The sequence below is a fragment of the Anser cygnoides genome, chromosome 4 (assembly GCF_040182565.1).
Source record: "Anser cygnoides isolate HZ-2024a breed goose chromosome 4, Taihu_goose_T2T_genome, whole genome shotgun sequence".
In the NCBI taxonomy this organism is placed as follows: domain Eukaryota; kingdom Metazoa; phylum Chordata; class Aves; order Anseriformes; family Anatidae; genus Anser; species Anser cygnoides.
Genome location: NC_089876.1, coordinates 73,117,609 through 73,136,454, shown reverse-complemented (window position 1 = coordinate 73,136,454; position 18,846 = coordinate 73,117,609). Strand labels below are relative to the sequence as shown.

General features: G+C 38.8%; 1 protein-coding gene across 2 annotated transcripts in view; it reads left to right on the top strand.

The window, feature by feature from the left end:
- The window catches only part of EIF4E (eukaryotic translation initiation factor 4E), a 31,200-nt gene extending 15,522 nt beyond the window's left edge, over positions 1-15,678 (top strand). For both annotated transcript variants that reach the window (XM_066996398.1, XM_066996399.1), the window contains 6 exons: positions 3,534-3,640; positions 5,847-5,942; positions 7,887-7,950; positions 9,874-9,987; positions 12,494-12,633; positions 14,642-15,678. In XM_066996398.1, coding sequence (XP_066852499.1) covers positions 3,534-3,640; positions 5,847-5,942; positions 7,887-7,950; positions 9,874-9,987; positions 12,494-12,633; positions 14,642-14,756 — 636 coding nt within the window. In that variant the 3' untranslated portion in view covers positions 14,757-15,678. The remainder of the gene's footprint in view (positions 1-3,533; positions 3,641-5,846; positions 5,943-7,886; positions 7,951-9,873; positions 9,988-12,493; positions 12,634-14,641) is intronic.
- Positions 15,679-18,846: the final 3,168 nt, after the last annotated feature.

The window sequence follows — 18,846 nt, the reverse complement described above, 5'->3', positions numbered from 1 at the left end:
CTGTCCCCGTGACACGCACACCTTCCTTTGATATGTTGGCCATTACGCGCCGCGGAGAAGGAATGAGTAACAGCAATTAAAGCGACAAGTGTCAGAAGGCAAGTAACGTGCAGATACGCACAGTCATTAAATGCTGAGTAGGCGAATGTTTCATAGACTTCTGCAGGCTCATTCCTACATCAAAAAACATGTGGGTAGTGAATAAATGTCACTCTTAATTACGTGCTGTATTGTGCGTGAGGAGCAGGATTGGCCGTATGAAGCTTTCCAGTTTAGCTGGTAATGCTACCTGTTTTTATTACGTCTGCTTTAAAAGCAGCAAACCCAGTGATGGCTTAGCTTAATAGTAGACGCAAAGTCAATTTTAGGTTAAAAGATGCATTGGTTATGAGCAAGAGTAAAATATTACGAATGAATTTTAATCTGGAAATCCAGAAACTGCTGGTAGAGATGGTCTGGCTTTAGGTTAGTAGTGTAGCAGCTGCAAGATTTCAAGGTATGAGTTGTTAAAAATGGATACAGCATAACTAAGTGATGCTGTCTCCACAGAATCATTGAAAACATGTGTTAGGTGCTTGCTTGGGGCTTGCTGTTGAATTTCAGTGCCTGGAAAGAGGTTGGGCGCAAGGAAGGGACTTTGCCAGTTAGTGAACTTGCATGCTTTGTATTTGATTAATGAGAAATGCTTTGCTGTACAAATATTTCTGTTTGGTCAGAATGAGGAGATAAATGCGAGATGAAAAGGCATGGGAGCTGGTATGGTTAAATAGCTAAAAATTGTTTTCTGTTTGACAGCACAGGGAAATAAGTGGTAGCACGAATTAGCTGCTTTAAGCTTCTGTCTGGGACCAACCAGAAAGCTCTGCTTGCAGCTTCACACCTGTTCCTGAGTTTATGGTGTGTGCAGCTGTGCCTATCCTCAGTGGGCAGCCTGGTCTCAAAAAATTCCTCCTCTGGCTGGCTCTGTTCTTGAGGGGAGCTGCGTAATCCTGAGCCGTGGCAGCAAGCTGTCATGTGCTGTTTTGGGCAAGAGCCCGAAATGTTCACCTGTGAAGGGTGACCATCGGTACGCAGGGCAGGCACTGGGGCTTGTCAGGTTCTCGTGTTGTCTGCACGTGCTACCTTAATTCTTTCTAATACTGCCTTGTATTAAAAAATGTGAAATTGAGCATGTTCAGGGCTAATAATATATACATGGCGATAGTTTTGTATCGATTCTTTCAGTTTAGATTGTTGTACTTCTAGAGGAGTGACCAGGGAGACATGAGGATCCACCCTTTGTATGGTGACAGCTATCTTCTGAGCAAATGTGAGTGAGATTTTCAACTGAAAGCGTTTTTTGGAAGTTGCTCTGCACCTGTCAGAGTCCTTGGGATGTAAATCTTCAGTGCAATAGGACTTCTAAATCAATTCTAAATATTAGATGTCACACTGAATGAAAACAAGCATTATCACAAAATCCTGTGTTTAGTTTACTTCTAAAACACCAATAAGATTCTTCTGATTTTTTTTTTTACACATCTATTTTCTCTAACTCTTCTAAGTCACAGATGGGGCAGCACTTAACCTGTAGTTATTGGTAATGTCTTGACCTCTTGTAGTATGATGCAAGCTGTAACTGAAAGGGAGGTACTGAAATACCTCTTAGGTGTATTTCACAGCCGCTGTGCATTGACCATCCCGTGTGCGCTTAAGGGAGAAGGTGTATATCTGATTGCATCAAATTAAAATAGACGGGGCTAACACTAGGAATTTTATTCAGATAGAGCGTCAGCAAGTGCTTCAAATTTTAATTCTTTTTTGCAGAGCTGTTTAGTTTTTTATAACACTGAAGATTTGACAGATTGCTTAACACTGTGCGTCTGTGGGTTTGTCAGTGATGGCTCTCATTAGGGAATCTTAAGAAAGCATTTCTTCTCGTAAGAGGCAGGAAACATTACTACCTGCCCCTTGTACTGAGTAAATCAGAGCAGTATCCTAATTGTCGCTGCCCCTGTTAGGCCCTTCTCATTTCAGTCTTTTCACTGTGAGCATGGGGGTGTACGAAGGCATTCTCAAATGTGACAGAAATTATGGTTAGCTTTTGAACTGAGATCTTTGCTAGTTAAACTAAGCATGTTTGGGTTTTCTTTCCCGAGCTTAACAGTGTAATTTCTCTGAAGTAAAACATACTGCTGTGCTTAATTAATGGTACTTGATACATTGATAATGAAAGGAAAATTCGTGTTAAGCCAGATCTCTAGATGTGACCTGAAGAGTTTGCCAACTGGTCCTGTGAAGGTTAAGAAGTGTTGGTTTTATCACTTGAAATCCGTTCCACTTTTCAGCAGCTTCGGTGATGATAAACTGGAAATTGCTCCCTTAATTAGATGACTGATTTAATCCGCTAATTTCCTTAATCCACTCGTATGCTGCTTTATTCTTTTAAGACCACAAAGATTAAGTTCAGTTTTAAGTACTACTTTTGTGTTGCTGCTCTAAGGAATGTCTAGAGTCTTTGGACCTGCTGTAGTTAATACTGGCTTATATTTATATATACCGAAGTGGTTTGTGTGCAGCTCTATGGGCTTTTTTTTTTTTCCTGGTAGCTGTAGGAAATGAGCTTCATTCCTCATTTCTTGTCGGCAATATTCTAGTGCGGACTGCAGATTAGGGAGAGATGATGGTAACTGGGGGAGCGTTGGCCTCACAAAAACGCTTTGTTTCCTGCTCTGAAGGAATGGCATTAGAATTTCAAACCTGACACGGTGGTTTCTCGAGTGACAAGCTTGAGGGGTTTCACATGCAAAGGGAATATATTATTTCACTTCTTCGTGTTAAAGTATATTTGACATCTCTAGTACTCTCTGGAGATTTGAGAAAATAATACATGGAATCAGCCTAATCTGTGGTAAAGCATATGTGTAATTAAATTTCAGTTTGATGTTCAAGAGCTAATAATTTAGACACGTATGTTTGGTGCCTGAAGCTTTGTTAGCAGTGATATTGAAATAAAGATAGCTACCTGCCATTTTGTATGATACCTGATTTCAGACCTGAAAGTTCTGGTCACGTCTCAGACTTGTAATGACATGTTTTTTTTTTGCTAAATAAGCAAGGACTGTATGTCTGTTTCCAGTGATGCTTTGTCTGATCCGAAAATTCACATTTTCATTCTGAAACATGATTGTTCTGGGAATTAATTTAGAGGCGCGTATTCTATATAACGTACCATACTGTGTATTCCTGAAATAACTCATCTTAATTTGAGACAGCGCTAAGTGTGTTAAGTAAACAGAGATGGAAACGAATGGTGTAGGAAGCAAGTCAATGGAGAGCAGAGCGTGAATTCGTGCAGCTAGTATTATTGGACCCGTTCAGATGGCGAAGAATAAAGGGATGCAAATTCTGCTGCTGTGGTGTGATTTGTCCCCCCCAGTCCGAGATGAATTAGAGGGAATTTTTAGCTTTAGCAGTCTTAAAGTTACTTGAAAGAACTGAGGTACCTCAATAAAAATTGAGAAGGGACTTATTAATCTCCTTTCTTCAAACAGGAAACCACTCCCAACCCTCAGCCTTCAGAAGAGGAAAAAACCGAGCCAGCACCTACTCAGGAGGTTGCCAGCCCTGAACAGTATATTAAGCATCCACTACAAAACAGGTAAATAGTACAGAAGCGTGACGGAAAACTTGCCAAAGATGGAAGAATGTCTGTGGCTTTCCAAATGTCTTGTTTACCTTACTTGTTTTCTAGCAGCATTTTGAGTGTGTTTTGAAGATCTTTGCAATGAATGAGGGTGTAGAGAAAATGTAATCTGATCCTGTTTGAATTTAGAGCCTTTTCAGAGTGCTACCATGGAAGTTGAAATCTTTTCTAAGTTTTCATACTGCAGCAAGGAACTTCTGCAGCAGATAGGTAATGAGAAAGTACAGGCTTCCTATTTAGGCGGAGGCAAGTGGAGATCTTGCTGCTTTTGTTGTCTGATACGTTTTAAGAAGCTGATGCCTGAGATGAAGTTATTGCTGAGCAGACCTGAAGGTCCTTCTGTTCTGCCTCATACTTCTGGCAATTAAGGTGCAGTTGTAAAGGCTTCTCATATTTCTTCTTGGGCTGGCTTCTTCACATCTTACGACTTTTCTCTCATTTAGAACAGGAAGTTGTAGAAACTGAGTCAGCCTAAGAGCTTATTATTAGCCTTGGATCATCTGCGTGGTTGGTGTCTGCAGTTACAATGTCATTACCTGTAGGAAGCTCAGCAGAAGAAACCCTGCGAAGTAGTAATGCATGCGTTTGTGTCAAAGTCTCATTAAAGAGAAAGCTGCAAGGTACTTGAATTCTCCTGTTTAATGAGGAAAACATGGAGCAGCAGTTGAAAGTAAAGATGCTGAAAAATCTAAGCCCTCCTTACTAAATTCTGTGTTCAGCATGCAAAAACAGGTGCTTCTTAAATTAGTAAGCTGCTACTGCTTTATGACTTTGCTGTAGAGACAATGAGGACTTCTCAAGTACAAAGCTTCTTGATAAACCTGCACTTGGACTATCTTCCTGCAGGAAAGCAATCTCTTTAAGCTTAACAGGGTGAATTCCTTTAAATGTGCGCAGAAGCGACTCCAGGAGAACGTGTACACTTCAAGCAGAGCAGCTAGGAGGTAGTTTTCCCCAAACTGAAGTAAGCTGCAGAGCTGAGGAGCTGCTGTGGAGTCCTCAGTACTTACTGTTGATAAGTACTGCCCCGAACTGAGCATGCTGCCAAGTGGCCCCCTTACTCATTTCTCTTCTGTAAGTGTTGAGCAAACGTGGAGAATCATGCTGCACTACAGTGCTGTGCTGCGTGCGTTTCATTTTTCCCTTATTCTCTCCTGTCTACTTTTATCCTTCCTATTTTTCCTATAAATGCTTTGCTTAAATTGTCGCTGACACTGTCTTATAAGTGGTCATGGGGCTGTTACTAGAAAGTGGTAAACTTCTAAGACAAGGTTTGAAGTGTCAGGAAAGGCCACAAAACAACAGATTGACAGCAGGTAACTTCAGGAGTACTCTGGGAAGATAAATCCACTCTAGTGCTAAATTGAGTGAGCTCAAGACTACTGAAATGATCAAAATGAAAAATAAACCTGTTTTATTAAATGCCTCTTCAGGTATCCTGTTCCAGCATTTTAGACAGCGCTCTTTAGATTCTTAAAGAACATCTTTGAGTGTAAGGGTTCAGTTTATGCTACGTGTTGTACTCAGTGGAGATGATGTTGAAGAAAATGGGGTGGAAATGTTAATTTAATCTTCATGTCTATAATTCTAAACTCTTGAAATAGAGCTAAAGTTGGTGATTTTGTACAGATGGTTGCCGTTAGCAACGAGCTTAAAGCAGATTCCCTCTTTATGTTCTCCTAGTATATGAGTGCTTGGGAAACTTTCATGTCATATTTAAAACTATGGAATTATTAAAATTATGTTTTGTAACTTCCCTAAAGAAATTATGGGAAAGGGAGCTGTGTTCCTGGTTTGACTAGTTGATGGTGGTTTAGATCATAATTGGTTATTTGTGGTAGGAGACTGTAGTTAACCAGTGGCAATGAGGAGAAACATCTGCGGCTTAGAAGTTGAGTCACAGAAATGATCCAAAGGTATTTGAAGTACATACCTGAATGGGAGTGATCAATTCTACCATGATTCTCGTAACTTGAACACAAATACTGTTGACTTGCAGAGTTAGATTTGAGAACTGAGGTTTTTCATGTAGCTTATTGATGAAAATTGGCTTCCACGCTAATCTCTTGAGATTTGGATATAATAATACACAATACTGAATTTTATTTGTAATGTGCTTAAATTTCTAGATGCTATTTTTTTATGTTCTTTTCCCCTTTAGATGGGCACTCTGGTTTTTTAAAAATGACAAGAGCAAAACTTGGCAAGCAAATCTTCGTCTGATCTCCAAGTTTGATACTGTTGAAGACTTCTGGGCGTAAGTAAAGGTTTTGCAATCTGCACGCTGCTGGCATATATTAGCAAAGTTTTATACCAAAGTCAAAACATACAAAGAAAGTACTCCATTAATTGCAATTCCTCGGATATAGATGAAATTTGTTTACAAAGTTGAAGGTGGGGTCTTTGAACTAAGTGCAGTTGGAGAAGTTCTTTATTTCAAATGCACTTTGTAATGCTGATAACACTGCTTACACATGGTATACGTGACGTAAATAATACACACATGATTTTCTACATACTAACTTGAATTTGTAAACTCATTAAATTCTCATAGCTGGCTCACCTCAAATATGCAAGAATTTCTGAATCTGGAGCATAGTGCTTGGAAGACTGAAAATTAATGGCATCCTTGAAAGAACTTTATTAGAGGTTAAAGAAGAAGCTACTTTCATTCTGAATTGCAAGTCTGCAAAAACAATTAGATAGGCTCAAAGAGCAGGAACAAAGCCTGTGAAGGGAGCACTGCGCTTTCCAAACGCTTGCTTCAGTTAAATTCAGGTGGCTGACTTGGAAGGCGTTGCCTTCCGAAATGATGGAATATGGGAAAAAAAATCTTCTGTGTAAGTGGCGTGAGACTGAGAATAGAAAAATGTACTTCATACTCTATCTTCGTTAGGTGCTATGTGCTACCTTGAGTGTTAGGGTTCCTAAGGCTCTTGTTGCGTATGTTCTTTCAGATGCCATCAGTAAAGGAGAGAGGGTGTCTCGAAGTGTGGAATAATTAAACTCATCAGTGAAATTAGCACCATCAGGGAAGAAACAGATGAAGATGTTGAACAAGTATCAGTGTAGTCAGAGGGAGAGCAGTGGGATTCTGTTCTTGCAACCAGCTTGTGCATTCCTGCTATGGGGGAGACTGATGGTTGTGTAAATAGTAATTTGCGGGGTATGTGATGAGAGGTCAGATCATTTAAGTTCATCAGTAAAGTTGGTTACGTGTAAGTTTTTGAGGTCATAATCAAGACCGCTCTGGAAAATTAAGGTTTTAGATAACTCTGGTCTAGGTATAAAGTCAGTCACCAGCAACTGAGAATTTATGCCTCCCTAGTGGTCAGACTGGGAATTAGGTGTGTTTTGGGGAGAAATTAAGGTTAATGTGAACTTAGGAGGAAAGCTGGTAAATCCCTAACTTGCTCTTTAAATTCCTGTGCCCGATTCCTAGTTGTTAGGATATCACAGCAATTAGTTTCCTTTTTAGCGCTGGACCATGACCGAATGTTAGTCGGTCTTGGACTGCAATTTGCTGTGATGTGCACGGGCCTTTTTCTGAAGTCAGACCTTAACAGTGCAGGAAACAAAAGCATGCTACTCCTTGCTAGAAGAAGAGACTGTATGCCCTTTTGGCCTTTTTGCTCTGAATTGTATAGCTGTGAATTTAATTTTGAGTATCCTTTGGTTTGTTCATTCAGTCACCTGTTCTTGCCGTTCGAGTTATTTCAATTTGAACTCTCAGACCTAACCTACAGTCTTCAACCAGAGATCAAGTTGAATGTTCATCTTAAAATAACTCTGCAGAGAGAGTAGCCTTAGAAGTGTACATTGTTATCCTTATTTCATCTATGGGTATAGAATACGCATGCACACAGAACTTTCTTTGTTGCCGTGAAAGTTCAGTGAGTTAAGTTTCTAATAATCGTCAAAAGGAAGTTTAGAAGAAGGAATGGTACTTCTGGAAAATACTATGGTATAAGAACCCAGCAAGTGCTGATAAACCAGGTTCCATTCTGCTTCTGTAAGCCCAGACCATCTTAGAGCTAATGCTTTTATACTGCTGAAAAATACTCAGGTAATAGTTACGTCTGAAATAACCATAATGATGTTTAATTCTTGTATTTTATTCTTATATGTCTTAATTTCTTCTTAAAATTTTGTATTTTAAAGTAATGCTTAGTTTTTAATCCTGCTTTTTTCCCTCCAATAGTTTATACAACCATATCCAGCTCTCTAGTAATTTAATGCCTGGTTGTGACTACTCGCTCTTTAAGGTATGCTTGCTAACCATTTTTTTCTTCAGTTGTGGATGTTGGTCGATAGTTTTGCAACTAAGCAAGACACTGTTGAAATGTTTTCAAATGTTTTGCTTCAGACATGTAGGAGCATAGCTGGAGATGTCCTGGAAGTGTTACTTTTTATGAACTCTCAAACACATGCCCTCTGAAAATCAGATGGTTAGTCAGTGGTTCTGAAAATGCAAGTAATTCCTTTAACATTTAACATGAAGACTTTTTAATCTGCAGCTGTTTGTCATCACTCTAGGTCTGTTTGTGTGAATAATTAAGTCTCAATTTGTATGATGTGAAAGGATTTTCCAGCTCTGTCAGTTAATGTCACGTGAAGCGAGTTAAGATGTGTGAGCTCTATGCAAGATTGCAATGTTCTATGGTATTCTGCATGAACGCTACTAGCCAGGTGCACAACATTCCTATAATTAATTTTCGCAGCACCTGTTAAGTGCTATATTCCTTATGCATGAAATAGGAAATTGTACATGAGGCTGGCAGTTAAAGCATCCTGACAGTGTTCAAGCTAGAAATAGGAAATGCTGAGGAGAAATTACATGTGAAGTCCTGCCTCTTGTCTGGAGTGGGCATCTTATCTGGAGCTCTAAATTAAATCCTAATCTCTACCAAGTGCTTCTAACATACAGCTACCTTTCTGGATTCCGATACGTAAATGATCCTGTAAGTACTGATGCCTTGTTCCTCCTTTCCCTACGAAACACAGCCACTGGTTGGGCCTCCTCATTAGGCTGTATGCAATTTGTAAATCCCAGCAGCTTGAGGCAGTGAAGAGATGGTGATGCTTGGGTTTGGGAGGTAACAGTGGTTTTGGTGACTGAGAAACGTTACCGGTAAATGTTAAACAGTGGGCCCTTCAGATGGGTCATGCTTATGTTTTTGTCTGAATCCTAAACTTGTCTTTATGTGCGTCTATTCTGTTTGCGTATTATCAGCAAAAACTTAATTATTAACAAGTGTGTGGAACAGGTATAAAATTGGCAGCTGTTGTGGGCTTATGAGTGATCTGCTGTTGTCCTTCAGTGGTGACCTCATAAGAGTTCCTCTTAAAGGTGATGAAGTTTGAGCTCTGCAGCTGCCAGTGAGGGTGTTAAATTTGAGAAAGTGAACTGGCACCGCTCCATCCTGTATGTTGAACACTTAATTGATGTGCAGCTGAAGTTCTGTAGTGCAGCTCTCAATAGCCACTTCTTATCTGAATTTCTGTCTAGACATTTACCTTCTTTTTTAATGACTAACTTTCCTGAAGAGCAGCGTAGCTGCTGGTGTGGGAGTGGCAACTAGCTTCTTTGCTGGATCGGTGCATCCAGAGTCATTAAATTCAGTGCAGGCCATTGGGAAAGCATGAATGAGACTGCGACTTGCTTCTAAATGGTCTGCTGATTTTTTTGTGGTCCTAGCAATTAAAACCCTCTTATTCCCAGCCTGTGTGTGCAGGAAGTCATTGAGATAGCCTGCCAGGGTATCTTTCAGCAAAGTAATCATCACGTAAGTGAAGCACTTGGCCAATGTTGCACCGAGTCCAAGATTTAAAATAAGGACTCCAGAAAGTAGCTGCTAATTTTATCTGGTTTCAGAGAGGACAAAGTAAGTGTTTGACTTTGCCTGTTCCTGCAGTTTTTTTTTAATGCAATACTTTGTGGCCAGAACTTCTGCATGAGCTGTGAATCTTCTGTAGAAACAAAAAAAAAAAAAATCACTAGAGAAAGTGTACTTTTTAAGCTGTTGTGGAGCTTTGGTATTGGTATGACACCATTTTTGGACAGGTATGTAATCTTAAACTATACGCTTCTTTTCTTCTCGTGCAGTTTCAGTTCTCACTGGTCTTTTGGTTATTCCTGATGAAAAATGCAAACCAAATCTGATTTAACTTCTGACTGTTATTTGCAGGATGGGATTGAACCCATGTGGGAAGATGAGAAAAACAAGCGAGGAGGCCGATGGCTAATTACACTAACCAAGCAGCAGAGACGAAGTGACCTTGATCGCTTCTGGCTAGAGACAGTAAGCATTATGGCCTTAAAAGTCACAACTGAGGAAACTTTTATTTATAGTTAACACTTTAACTGCTCTGTTATTGCTGTATGCCACTATGAACTTTGAATTTCCTGCCAGCAGAGCATCCACATGCAGGCTGTATTTTATTGACAGGCTGTACTTGAAGCATGATTTTTTTCCAGTTTTTCCCAATTGATGCTCAGTGTAGTTGTATGTTACTGAATGCTTTCTTACAAAGGGCAGTGATAAGGATGATTGTACTAACTTTTTCCTGCAGAGTATACTAGACATATTTGCAGAGCTATCAGTAATACTTTGTCTTGAACGTAACTCCCAAACTTATTTTAACTGCTCAAGGATAATGGTTTGTTTTACAAATACTCTTACAAGTGGATGGTTTCCAGGTTTTGGTTTTGCTGAAACAAGTTTCAGATTTGTTTTTTCTTCTTTCTGTACTTGTCCTAACACTAGGGTAAGAAGGAATAGCAAAATCTTCCTGTATACTGTAAAAGTACTTCTTTCCCATTGCTACTATCTGTTCTGGGGTAGATTTTTTTTGAAAATTAAATATATTTCTAGAGATGATATGTGTTGCAGTAGATGTATTGTGGAAAAGAATACAACTGTACTATCTAGGAAACAGCTAAGAGTAGTCTAAAAGATGCTAACAAGGTCTGAGTTCTAGGGGCATCTCTTACAGGCAGTATAATGCAAAGCAATTTCATAGAAATAGTTTTGTTTTTTTTTACTCTTCTTCCCTGATTGTTTGTTTGAGAGGAAAGCATTCTACCTCTTGAAAGGGAAGAATGGCCTTCAGGATCAAAGCCAAGATGTCCAAATACAGGAGCTCCAAATACAGGAGCATTTAGGATATTTCTACTCACTGTAATTGTGATTTGAGGAAAGGATGATGGGCATCATACTACTGGGCACTATGATTCTACATGAATAGACAAGGCTCGGGCTATATGCATTTGGGCTTTCCACCTGAATATCTGTCATTCTGACTCTTCAAAGCCACTTCATGTGGATTGGAAACATACAGTCTATATAGACTTAGGCTTTGCTTTTTGTGTACTAACAAGTAATGGCACAGCCCAAATAGCCAGGTGACTGATAAATGCTCTAGATCAATCCTGTCACTCCTAATTCCAGTAACTATTTGTAACTATCTCCAGTAAAAATCAAAGCCTCTTCCTTTACCGCTTCCCTCTGGAACAAATATTTATTAAAATCTAAGAATCTTTACCATTAACTGTAAACTAAACATCACTTGAAGACTTTTCCTCTTGTATAGCGTTCATGAAAAATGTCCTTGACTGTAGTGCTTATTCAGTGTGGTGGTCATCTTAGCGTATATATCTGCCAAGGCTGTTGATGAGTATTTTTGAATGTTTATGAGTGGTTTAGCCTTAAACATTTATGGCTTTCATTACTCAGTGAATATGTGCATGCTGCAGTTGGGTGTAACATTTAAAGTGTGTGTAGTTAAATGTAACTTTCTGTTGCCTGGATGAAGTCAGCCATTGCAGCTCTGGGGTGCTGAAAGACCTGCTTTGTTCAATATGTTGCAAGAGTGTTGAATTTCCAAATGTCATAAGCAATTCTAGAAAATGAATGTAATGGCAGTATACTTAACGTGTAATGTGCGAGTGAAGCAAACATGTATTCGTTTGGCGATAAATACTTCAGTGTGCAGAAGGATAACTACAAGAAGTTCAGCTTTGAATATCTAAAAATTGCTTGTTGTATGATTTGAAAGGTGAAAACTTTAAGCATCGCTTTCACAGTTGCATAGTGACATAACTTAATCTGAGGTTCCTGAGGTGTTACCGCCTTTGCCGTTTCCAATGCCATTAGAAATCTGTGGGGATATTCTTGTGTAATTCATATACTTGTATTGTTGCAAGTGCACTACGCTGTTCACAATGACTGATGCCCACTTCAGAGTCTGTGGGAGCGTTGAAGCTTCTTCAGTGTGTTGATAGGAAATAATGCTTCATTAGATTGCAACTTAGATGAAAAGTGGTGTCTGACTCTGCCTTTGAATTGATACATTTCAGAATTGAAGTTGGATCTTGTATAGCTGCCACATTGCCCAAATAGTTTTACACAGGTTCTTCCCAGGTAATGAATGTAAACTACTAAAACTTCAGATTTGTCTACCTGTGTGTCAAGTGTACTTTAGAAAGAAGAATATATTCCTTTAATTCTTAATGTTTTTGGCTTGGGAGAGTGGAGACATAAATGATCATCTCTCAGAACTTGCAGGTGTCAGGACAGGAGAAAAACTTGAGGAAGATACCCTACTGCAACTGAGTTAACAATTGCTTGTAATGCTTGAAATTTTAATACGATACTCTGATAACTGGAAGGTTATTGTTCCATGGCACGTGGCTATGAGCAGTAAAACATAATATTCCTCGAAGTCCTTCCTGTACACAGTGTTTTGTCTGTGAAGTGGGATTCCGACTTTGAACTGCTACTTTAATGGTTAATCTTTATTTTGTAGCTGCTGTGCCTTATTGGGGAGTCATTTGATGACTACAGCGATGATGTGTGCGGTGCTGTTGTTAATGTTAGAACTAAGGGTGATAAAATAGCAATATGGACAACTGAATGTGAAAACAGGGATGCTGTTACGCATATAGGGTAAGTAATGCCACTTGCGTCTTGGATAAATGTGAAGTAACAATGCATTTAAAGCCAGTTAACTTGGTTAAATGTGTGCTTTTGGCAAATGTAACCTGAGCAGAGCTGTACTCCAAATTCAAGTAACTCAGTAAAAAATTGCTTGCTTTCTGTAGTTTTTATGGGCCTACATAGGAACTTTGCACCACTGTACTCTATTTGCTGTAGCTTAGAAATGATCAAGAATTGAACACAAACCTTAGCAGAAGATTTTTGTTTCAGAATGAGGCATCATAAGTAGTGCCTGTAAATAGTGCAGATTCTGTTGCAGCATGCAGTGGCTAACAACTAACTATAGAGCGTTGGTAAGCTTATTATTGGGAAAGCAATGCTTGGAAATAGGAGATGAAGGTCGCTGTAAGTCTTAAACTTACCAGGATGTCCTTACATTTGAAGGAGGAGAATAGCTGGATAGTGATGTGCTAGAAAACTCTACAGATGTTTTCCTGTCTCTTTTGTCTGTTTAAATATAAAGCAAATAAAATGATGCTGGGTTTCATAGGTTATTTGGCATGTGTAATAGTATGCTCTAGTCTTTGTAGGTAAAAGACCATACCCATCTCAGATTATCATGTATCTCTACTATGGAAGATACATGCTATGGTATTCTTCTATTTACTAAGTATTGCTAAAGCCAATGGATTCCTTTTCCTGTGGTATTAATGCTTCAAAGTTAGCTAGTGTTAAATTTGTCATTGAAGGCCTCTTGAATATTTCCAGTGGCTCTTTCCAGTTCAGCAAATCAGTCTTAGGCCAAACTTTAACTGTCAGGCATAGCAGCTTGCTAACACTTCTCACGTATTGGGTGGCTCTTCTGACACATCCCTCCTTGGGCACCTCTGAATCTGGTGAGGTCAGTCTCACAGTGACAATTCAATGGCAGTACAATCTTGTTCAGACGTGAACGGTAATTAACAATATTAACAATAGACAAACTACTGTGGTACACCTCTTCTGCTGGTAGAAAATATCTGCGAGGTTTGATGTAAGGTTATCAGAGTGCACTTTTTAGAATGGCATTAATGATTAACAAAACAGCTAAGATACCTCTGTTAGAGAACGAACTGCAAAAGTTGAGATTTTTGCAAACTGACGCAGACTTGACACTACACAGTCCACTACCTGCTGTCACGTTGCCAAAGACGCTACATCTAGCTTTTATTTAACAGTTAAAATTGGAGTAGGTTATGGTCCTGTAAACTGCCCCATTATGATCAGGGTAAGTTAAAATAATTAACTTTGTGTATAACTTTGTTAGAACAAGCCTGTTCAGCTGCAGACTGTGGTTTAGTCAGAGCTTGCAACCTAGAGCCATTAGTGGCTTGCATCTCTTACTCTTTTCTAAGCAACACAGCGTGTAAGGGGCTACTACTGCCTCTGTCTCTGAAGTCCAAAGATCCAAGCTGAGCTTTTTCCTAGAGCTCGTTGGGTAGCTGCCCATGGCAGTGCTGTAATGAACTGGAGGCTGGGGGGGGAGGGTCCTGCTTTCTCTAGGTAGTTAAAGAAAAGACAGCAAGTCTGTTCAAGTGATGTGTATAGTGGTAACAAACTGTGTTCCAGGGAATTGCTTTTTAATTTGGTTTAGGTTACTTTATCACCTCTGGAACTGTGGGCCTTGACTTTTTCATAGCTCTTTTGCTTGTGTGTGTGGGATTATGGCTTGATGATACTAATAATATTCACGTAAATGCAGCAGAATCCCTGTGCTTGATATTTATGTAGCATATTTCTTTTGACAAGAGCTTGTCCTAACTTATATGGTAAGTTATTGTTCATACAGAACTGTAAGCTGATTTTTTTGATGCAACAAGCTAGAAAAATTGTTTAAAGTCTTTATACCTGAGAAAATGATTCTAAATAGGTAACTATTTTCTCATAGAAGTGTCAGCAGATCTTGAAAGCAGGTGTCCTGTTACTAATTCCTTCCTGAGAATTGTGTTTAAACTGTTGTTCTGTTTCTGTTCTCCAGGAGAGTATACAAGGAAAGATTAGGACTTCCTCCAAAGATAGTGATTGGTTACCAGTCCCATGCAGACACAGCTACTAAGAGCGGCTCCACCACTAAAAATAGGTTTGTTGTTTAAGAAGACACCTTCTGAGTATTCTTTCATAGGAGACTGCGTCAAGCAATCGAGATTTGGGAGCTGAACCAAAGCCTCTTCAAAAGCAGAGTGGACTACATTTAAATTTGATTTCCATCTAAATGTTGCTAAGATTTGTGAGAAGTCTCATTCGCCTTTGTCTTGTACTTCTGTGTTCAATTTTTTCTATTTTGGCTGAAGTAACCATTACCAATCAGAATTTTAGTACACTTCACCCCCCTGAGTCATAAATGTTTTCCTGGCCCACTCTGTGATAGCTTGGTAGAAACATTACTATTACAAAAAAAAACATTTGTTTATCCACAGTATTCAGAAAAGTTGCATTTCTGTACCTGCAGGAAATTACTCTGTTTTACATTTGCATTGTATGCAGTAACATTTTGCTGGTTTGGAAAAGAGTATGGTGCATACAGTTTTCTAGCATTTTTTTATACAGCATCACTTTTGCTGTAACCTATGCTGATGGCTGCTAGATTAATTTATTTGTTTTCCCTATTTGATAACATTAGTGATATTTTGATTTCAGTTGTTTTTGCTCATGTAACATTGGTGAAGAATCTGGGAATATGACAAAGGTGGAATAAACATTAATTTTGTGCATTCTTTGGTAATTTTTGGTTTTTTGTAACATCAAAGCTTTGATACAAATTCATGCATTTCAGTCAAATCAGTGATCTGTTTGTGTGATTTCCTAAACATAATTGTGGATTTTTTTAATGTAACACCATAATTTACATTCCTTACTAGAAATAGTATGTCTGTTTTTGTATCTTATGCTGTATTTTAACACTTTGTATTACTTAGGTTATTTTGCTTTGGTTAAAATGGCTCAAGTAGAAAAGCGGTCCCATTCATATTAAGACAGTGTACAAAACTGTAAATAAAATGTGTACAGTGAATTGTCTTTTAGACAACTAGATTTGTCCTTTTTTTTCCTCCATCTGTACAGCAAGTATTTGTACTTCTTGTGACAAGGCGGTCTCTGCTGTGGCTTCTGTTGTAGTGTCTTCCAAGAAAGATAAGTCTGGAGCTATAGTTTATTGAAACTTAATAAATCTTAGCTAGCACCCTAAACGAAAGTGAAATGATATTGATGTGGCTACTGTTTTTTCTTAGTGGTTGGTCTAATTGATTATGGTTTGCGCTGTTTCTCTTTTGACTTTGGTGCGTACCAAGCAATTTGAAGGTACTTGGCAGTTTGGTTGCAGCTGGTAACTACACTAAAAGCACTGAAGTGAATGACTCTAAGTATATGAAGTACAAGCAAAGCGCACAAGATAGAGACGTGGCTGCAAAGCGGAAGTATGAGGAACTAGGTAGTTTGCTATTACGCATGTCTTGCTATGAAACAAAACTTTTGTTGGTCTGAAAGATCCCATGGGAGATGTAGGTTTGTTTGACATGCAGCATTAGGGGGAAATTTTGGAGGAGGCCATGGTGTTAACTTCTTGTTTTGAGTACAGTGTAAGAAGCTTTTTCTTTATAAAAGTAGAGTATACAGCAAATTAATGCTGTTGTTAATATCCTAATTTTTAGTCCTTTAGGATCTTGCCAGGGCTATATAGCTCTCTAGTTAAACTTAAAAGCAGGTGCGTATGAGTTTTTTTGGTCATTAAGTGATAACTCAAAGCAAGTTTAGTCACTGCGGTAATGAAGCTTTAGTTTAATCAGGCTTTTAAATCTGCCTCTGATTAAGGCACTGAAATGTTTCTACTTGCGTAGATAGACTTAAACACTTTCTTGCACGTTTTTTTTAAGAAATATGTTAAGTAGAGCATTAGGTGATACCAAAAAGGCATTACGTTAGCTTCTGAATATCTTATATCTATTTCGAAGAAACACGTAGAGTAGGTATCTATATCTAATGATACTATGCCTTCAGTATTGGTCACTAACCAGGATGGATGTTGGAGGTGCAGAGCTGTTAGGCTGTTTGTAAGCTGGTTTCTGTGGGTTCTGGTGTAACTGGTTGCCTGCCCTGATTCTGCAGGAGTGCTAAGCAAGGTGGGTTTGTTTGATAGGACCATTCATAGGCTGTAGTAGGCCCTACCTGTCTTCCAACTTACTGCTCCAGTTAGTCATCTCTTCAATTAAAGTAAGCTCAAAGTTTCTGTAAACTATTGCTGTTCTGTATCATCAACCTCAAGCTAAGTAATACTTAAACAGCTTTGACATTTCCTAATAAGCTAGTGTGCATCCTAAATCAGTGACGTTTGTATGCTTGGAAAAGTTAAGATAAACTGGTTTCCTGAGTGGTAACATTAGATTGTCTAGCTATACGTAACTTCTTGTCTAGCTCTCTGTAATTTGGGAGCGCTGTAGCTAGGCTTGCTAAAAAGAGCATAATTCAAAAACGTAGGTAGTGCTGTCCTTTTGTAAAGAACTTTGAGTTTAAACCAAGTGCTCTTGTGAAAAGGATAGAGTATTGTTTTTGTTTAATTTCACTACAAGACTGAATATTGTTCAGGGTAGCTGCGTTTTGTTCATCTAGAAAGGTGGTTGATGGTATTTTCAGTGTGGTCTCAGGTTTCTGAGCCTGTGCCTATTTAAGCAGACAGCTGACTTGCACCATAATTTGAAAACTTGCAGTAGGTTGAGCTGAGGTTGCTCAAATAGTAATTGCTGTGTTTCTAGGAGACTCGAGTGAAAATTAAATTACATACTTGCTTTATCAAATATCTAACTGATGCCTGTGACTTCTTGCCAGAAAAAACAAGTGACCACGAACCTTGTTCTCTTGAACTTGCAAATAGCTTTGTGCTGCATAATGTTCTTCTGAATATAATGGTGGTGTTTGTGTTCTATAGGATACTGTGGGAGAAAGCTGAGAGCTGTCCAATCTGTGTATTAATAAAATAGCCACAGGCTTATAAAACAAAGAGGTAGTAAACATAAGTTTGTTTACATGCCTAGTTTTGTACAAAATATTTAATGTCATTAAACTTTTAGGTAAATGGGTAGCCGTTGTCAATTTCTTGCAGTAAGCCTGAGGAGACTGAAGAATAAATGTCTGAAGCATCAATTCTGAAGTGTTTTTATATGGTACAGAACCAGTAAAACAAGGAAAGAAAAAACTATTGCTGTATTCAAAGAGGTGTAAGAAAGTGCCAAAATATAGCCTGGGAAGAAGGGGTGAAAGATGAGGAATGTGTGAATTAACAGCATCTGGGCGTACTGTAAGTCTTGGAACATGCAGTGCTTTTCATTGTCCCTTGTCCAGCTGCACTGTCACTGTCTTGTGTTTCAGGCTGTCTGTAGCTTAGAAAACTTAATTTTTAATGAGCTGCCCAAATTCTGGGAGTTTGAATTAGTAGTTTTTAGCAAACCTTAGACTGAACTCAAAGTTTCCATCCAATGTAATGTTACCTTTTCCTACAGAAAGGCTTGGAAAAATTCTCTGGACTCCATGGGACCCTTACTAAAAGCCAAAAGCATTGTCTCAGCCTAGTAAAGTGACATGCATTTTCTCTTGTACATGTAAGTCTGGGCCTGATGGATTTAAAACTAGATTTTTTTGAAGAACATTCTGCACTGTGGAGTACTAAACAACATAGTTGAGCTTACAAGTTAAATCCATAGGGCTTTCAGACTGCCTACCCATGAAGTTTTAGATGACTTCCCTGTGAATCCATTGCCCTCTTAAGAACAGTCAGTGGTTTCTACAATTTTGAGTGACTAGCATTTAATCGGGTCTTACAGTAAAGTTCTTACGTAGAACATGTGCCTTTCCACATTGAGCAAAGTGTTGTCTTGTTTGGGAACTTTGTGTGTCAAGAGTTTACTTTGTTTAGGTGACTTGATGTTTTCTGCTTATGCTTGTATACTTTCTTCCTCCCCATCTCTCAGCTGCCAGTTCAGAAACAAATGAAAATGACATCAGAAATAAAGGGTTTATACCTGGCTATTCCATTTTGAATCTGTCCCAACTAGACCTGGTGAGCAGGAGTGCAGAACATATTAGCAAGCAGCGTGGAACCAAACCTGTCTTAGCTATCGAATGCACCTGCTGAACCTCTCCATCGCCATTTCAAAGCTCCAGAAGCTGTTGAATTTTGAACATAATGCGTTTTGA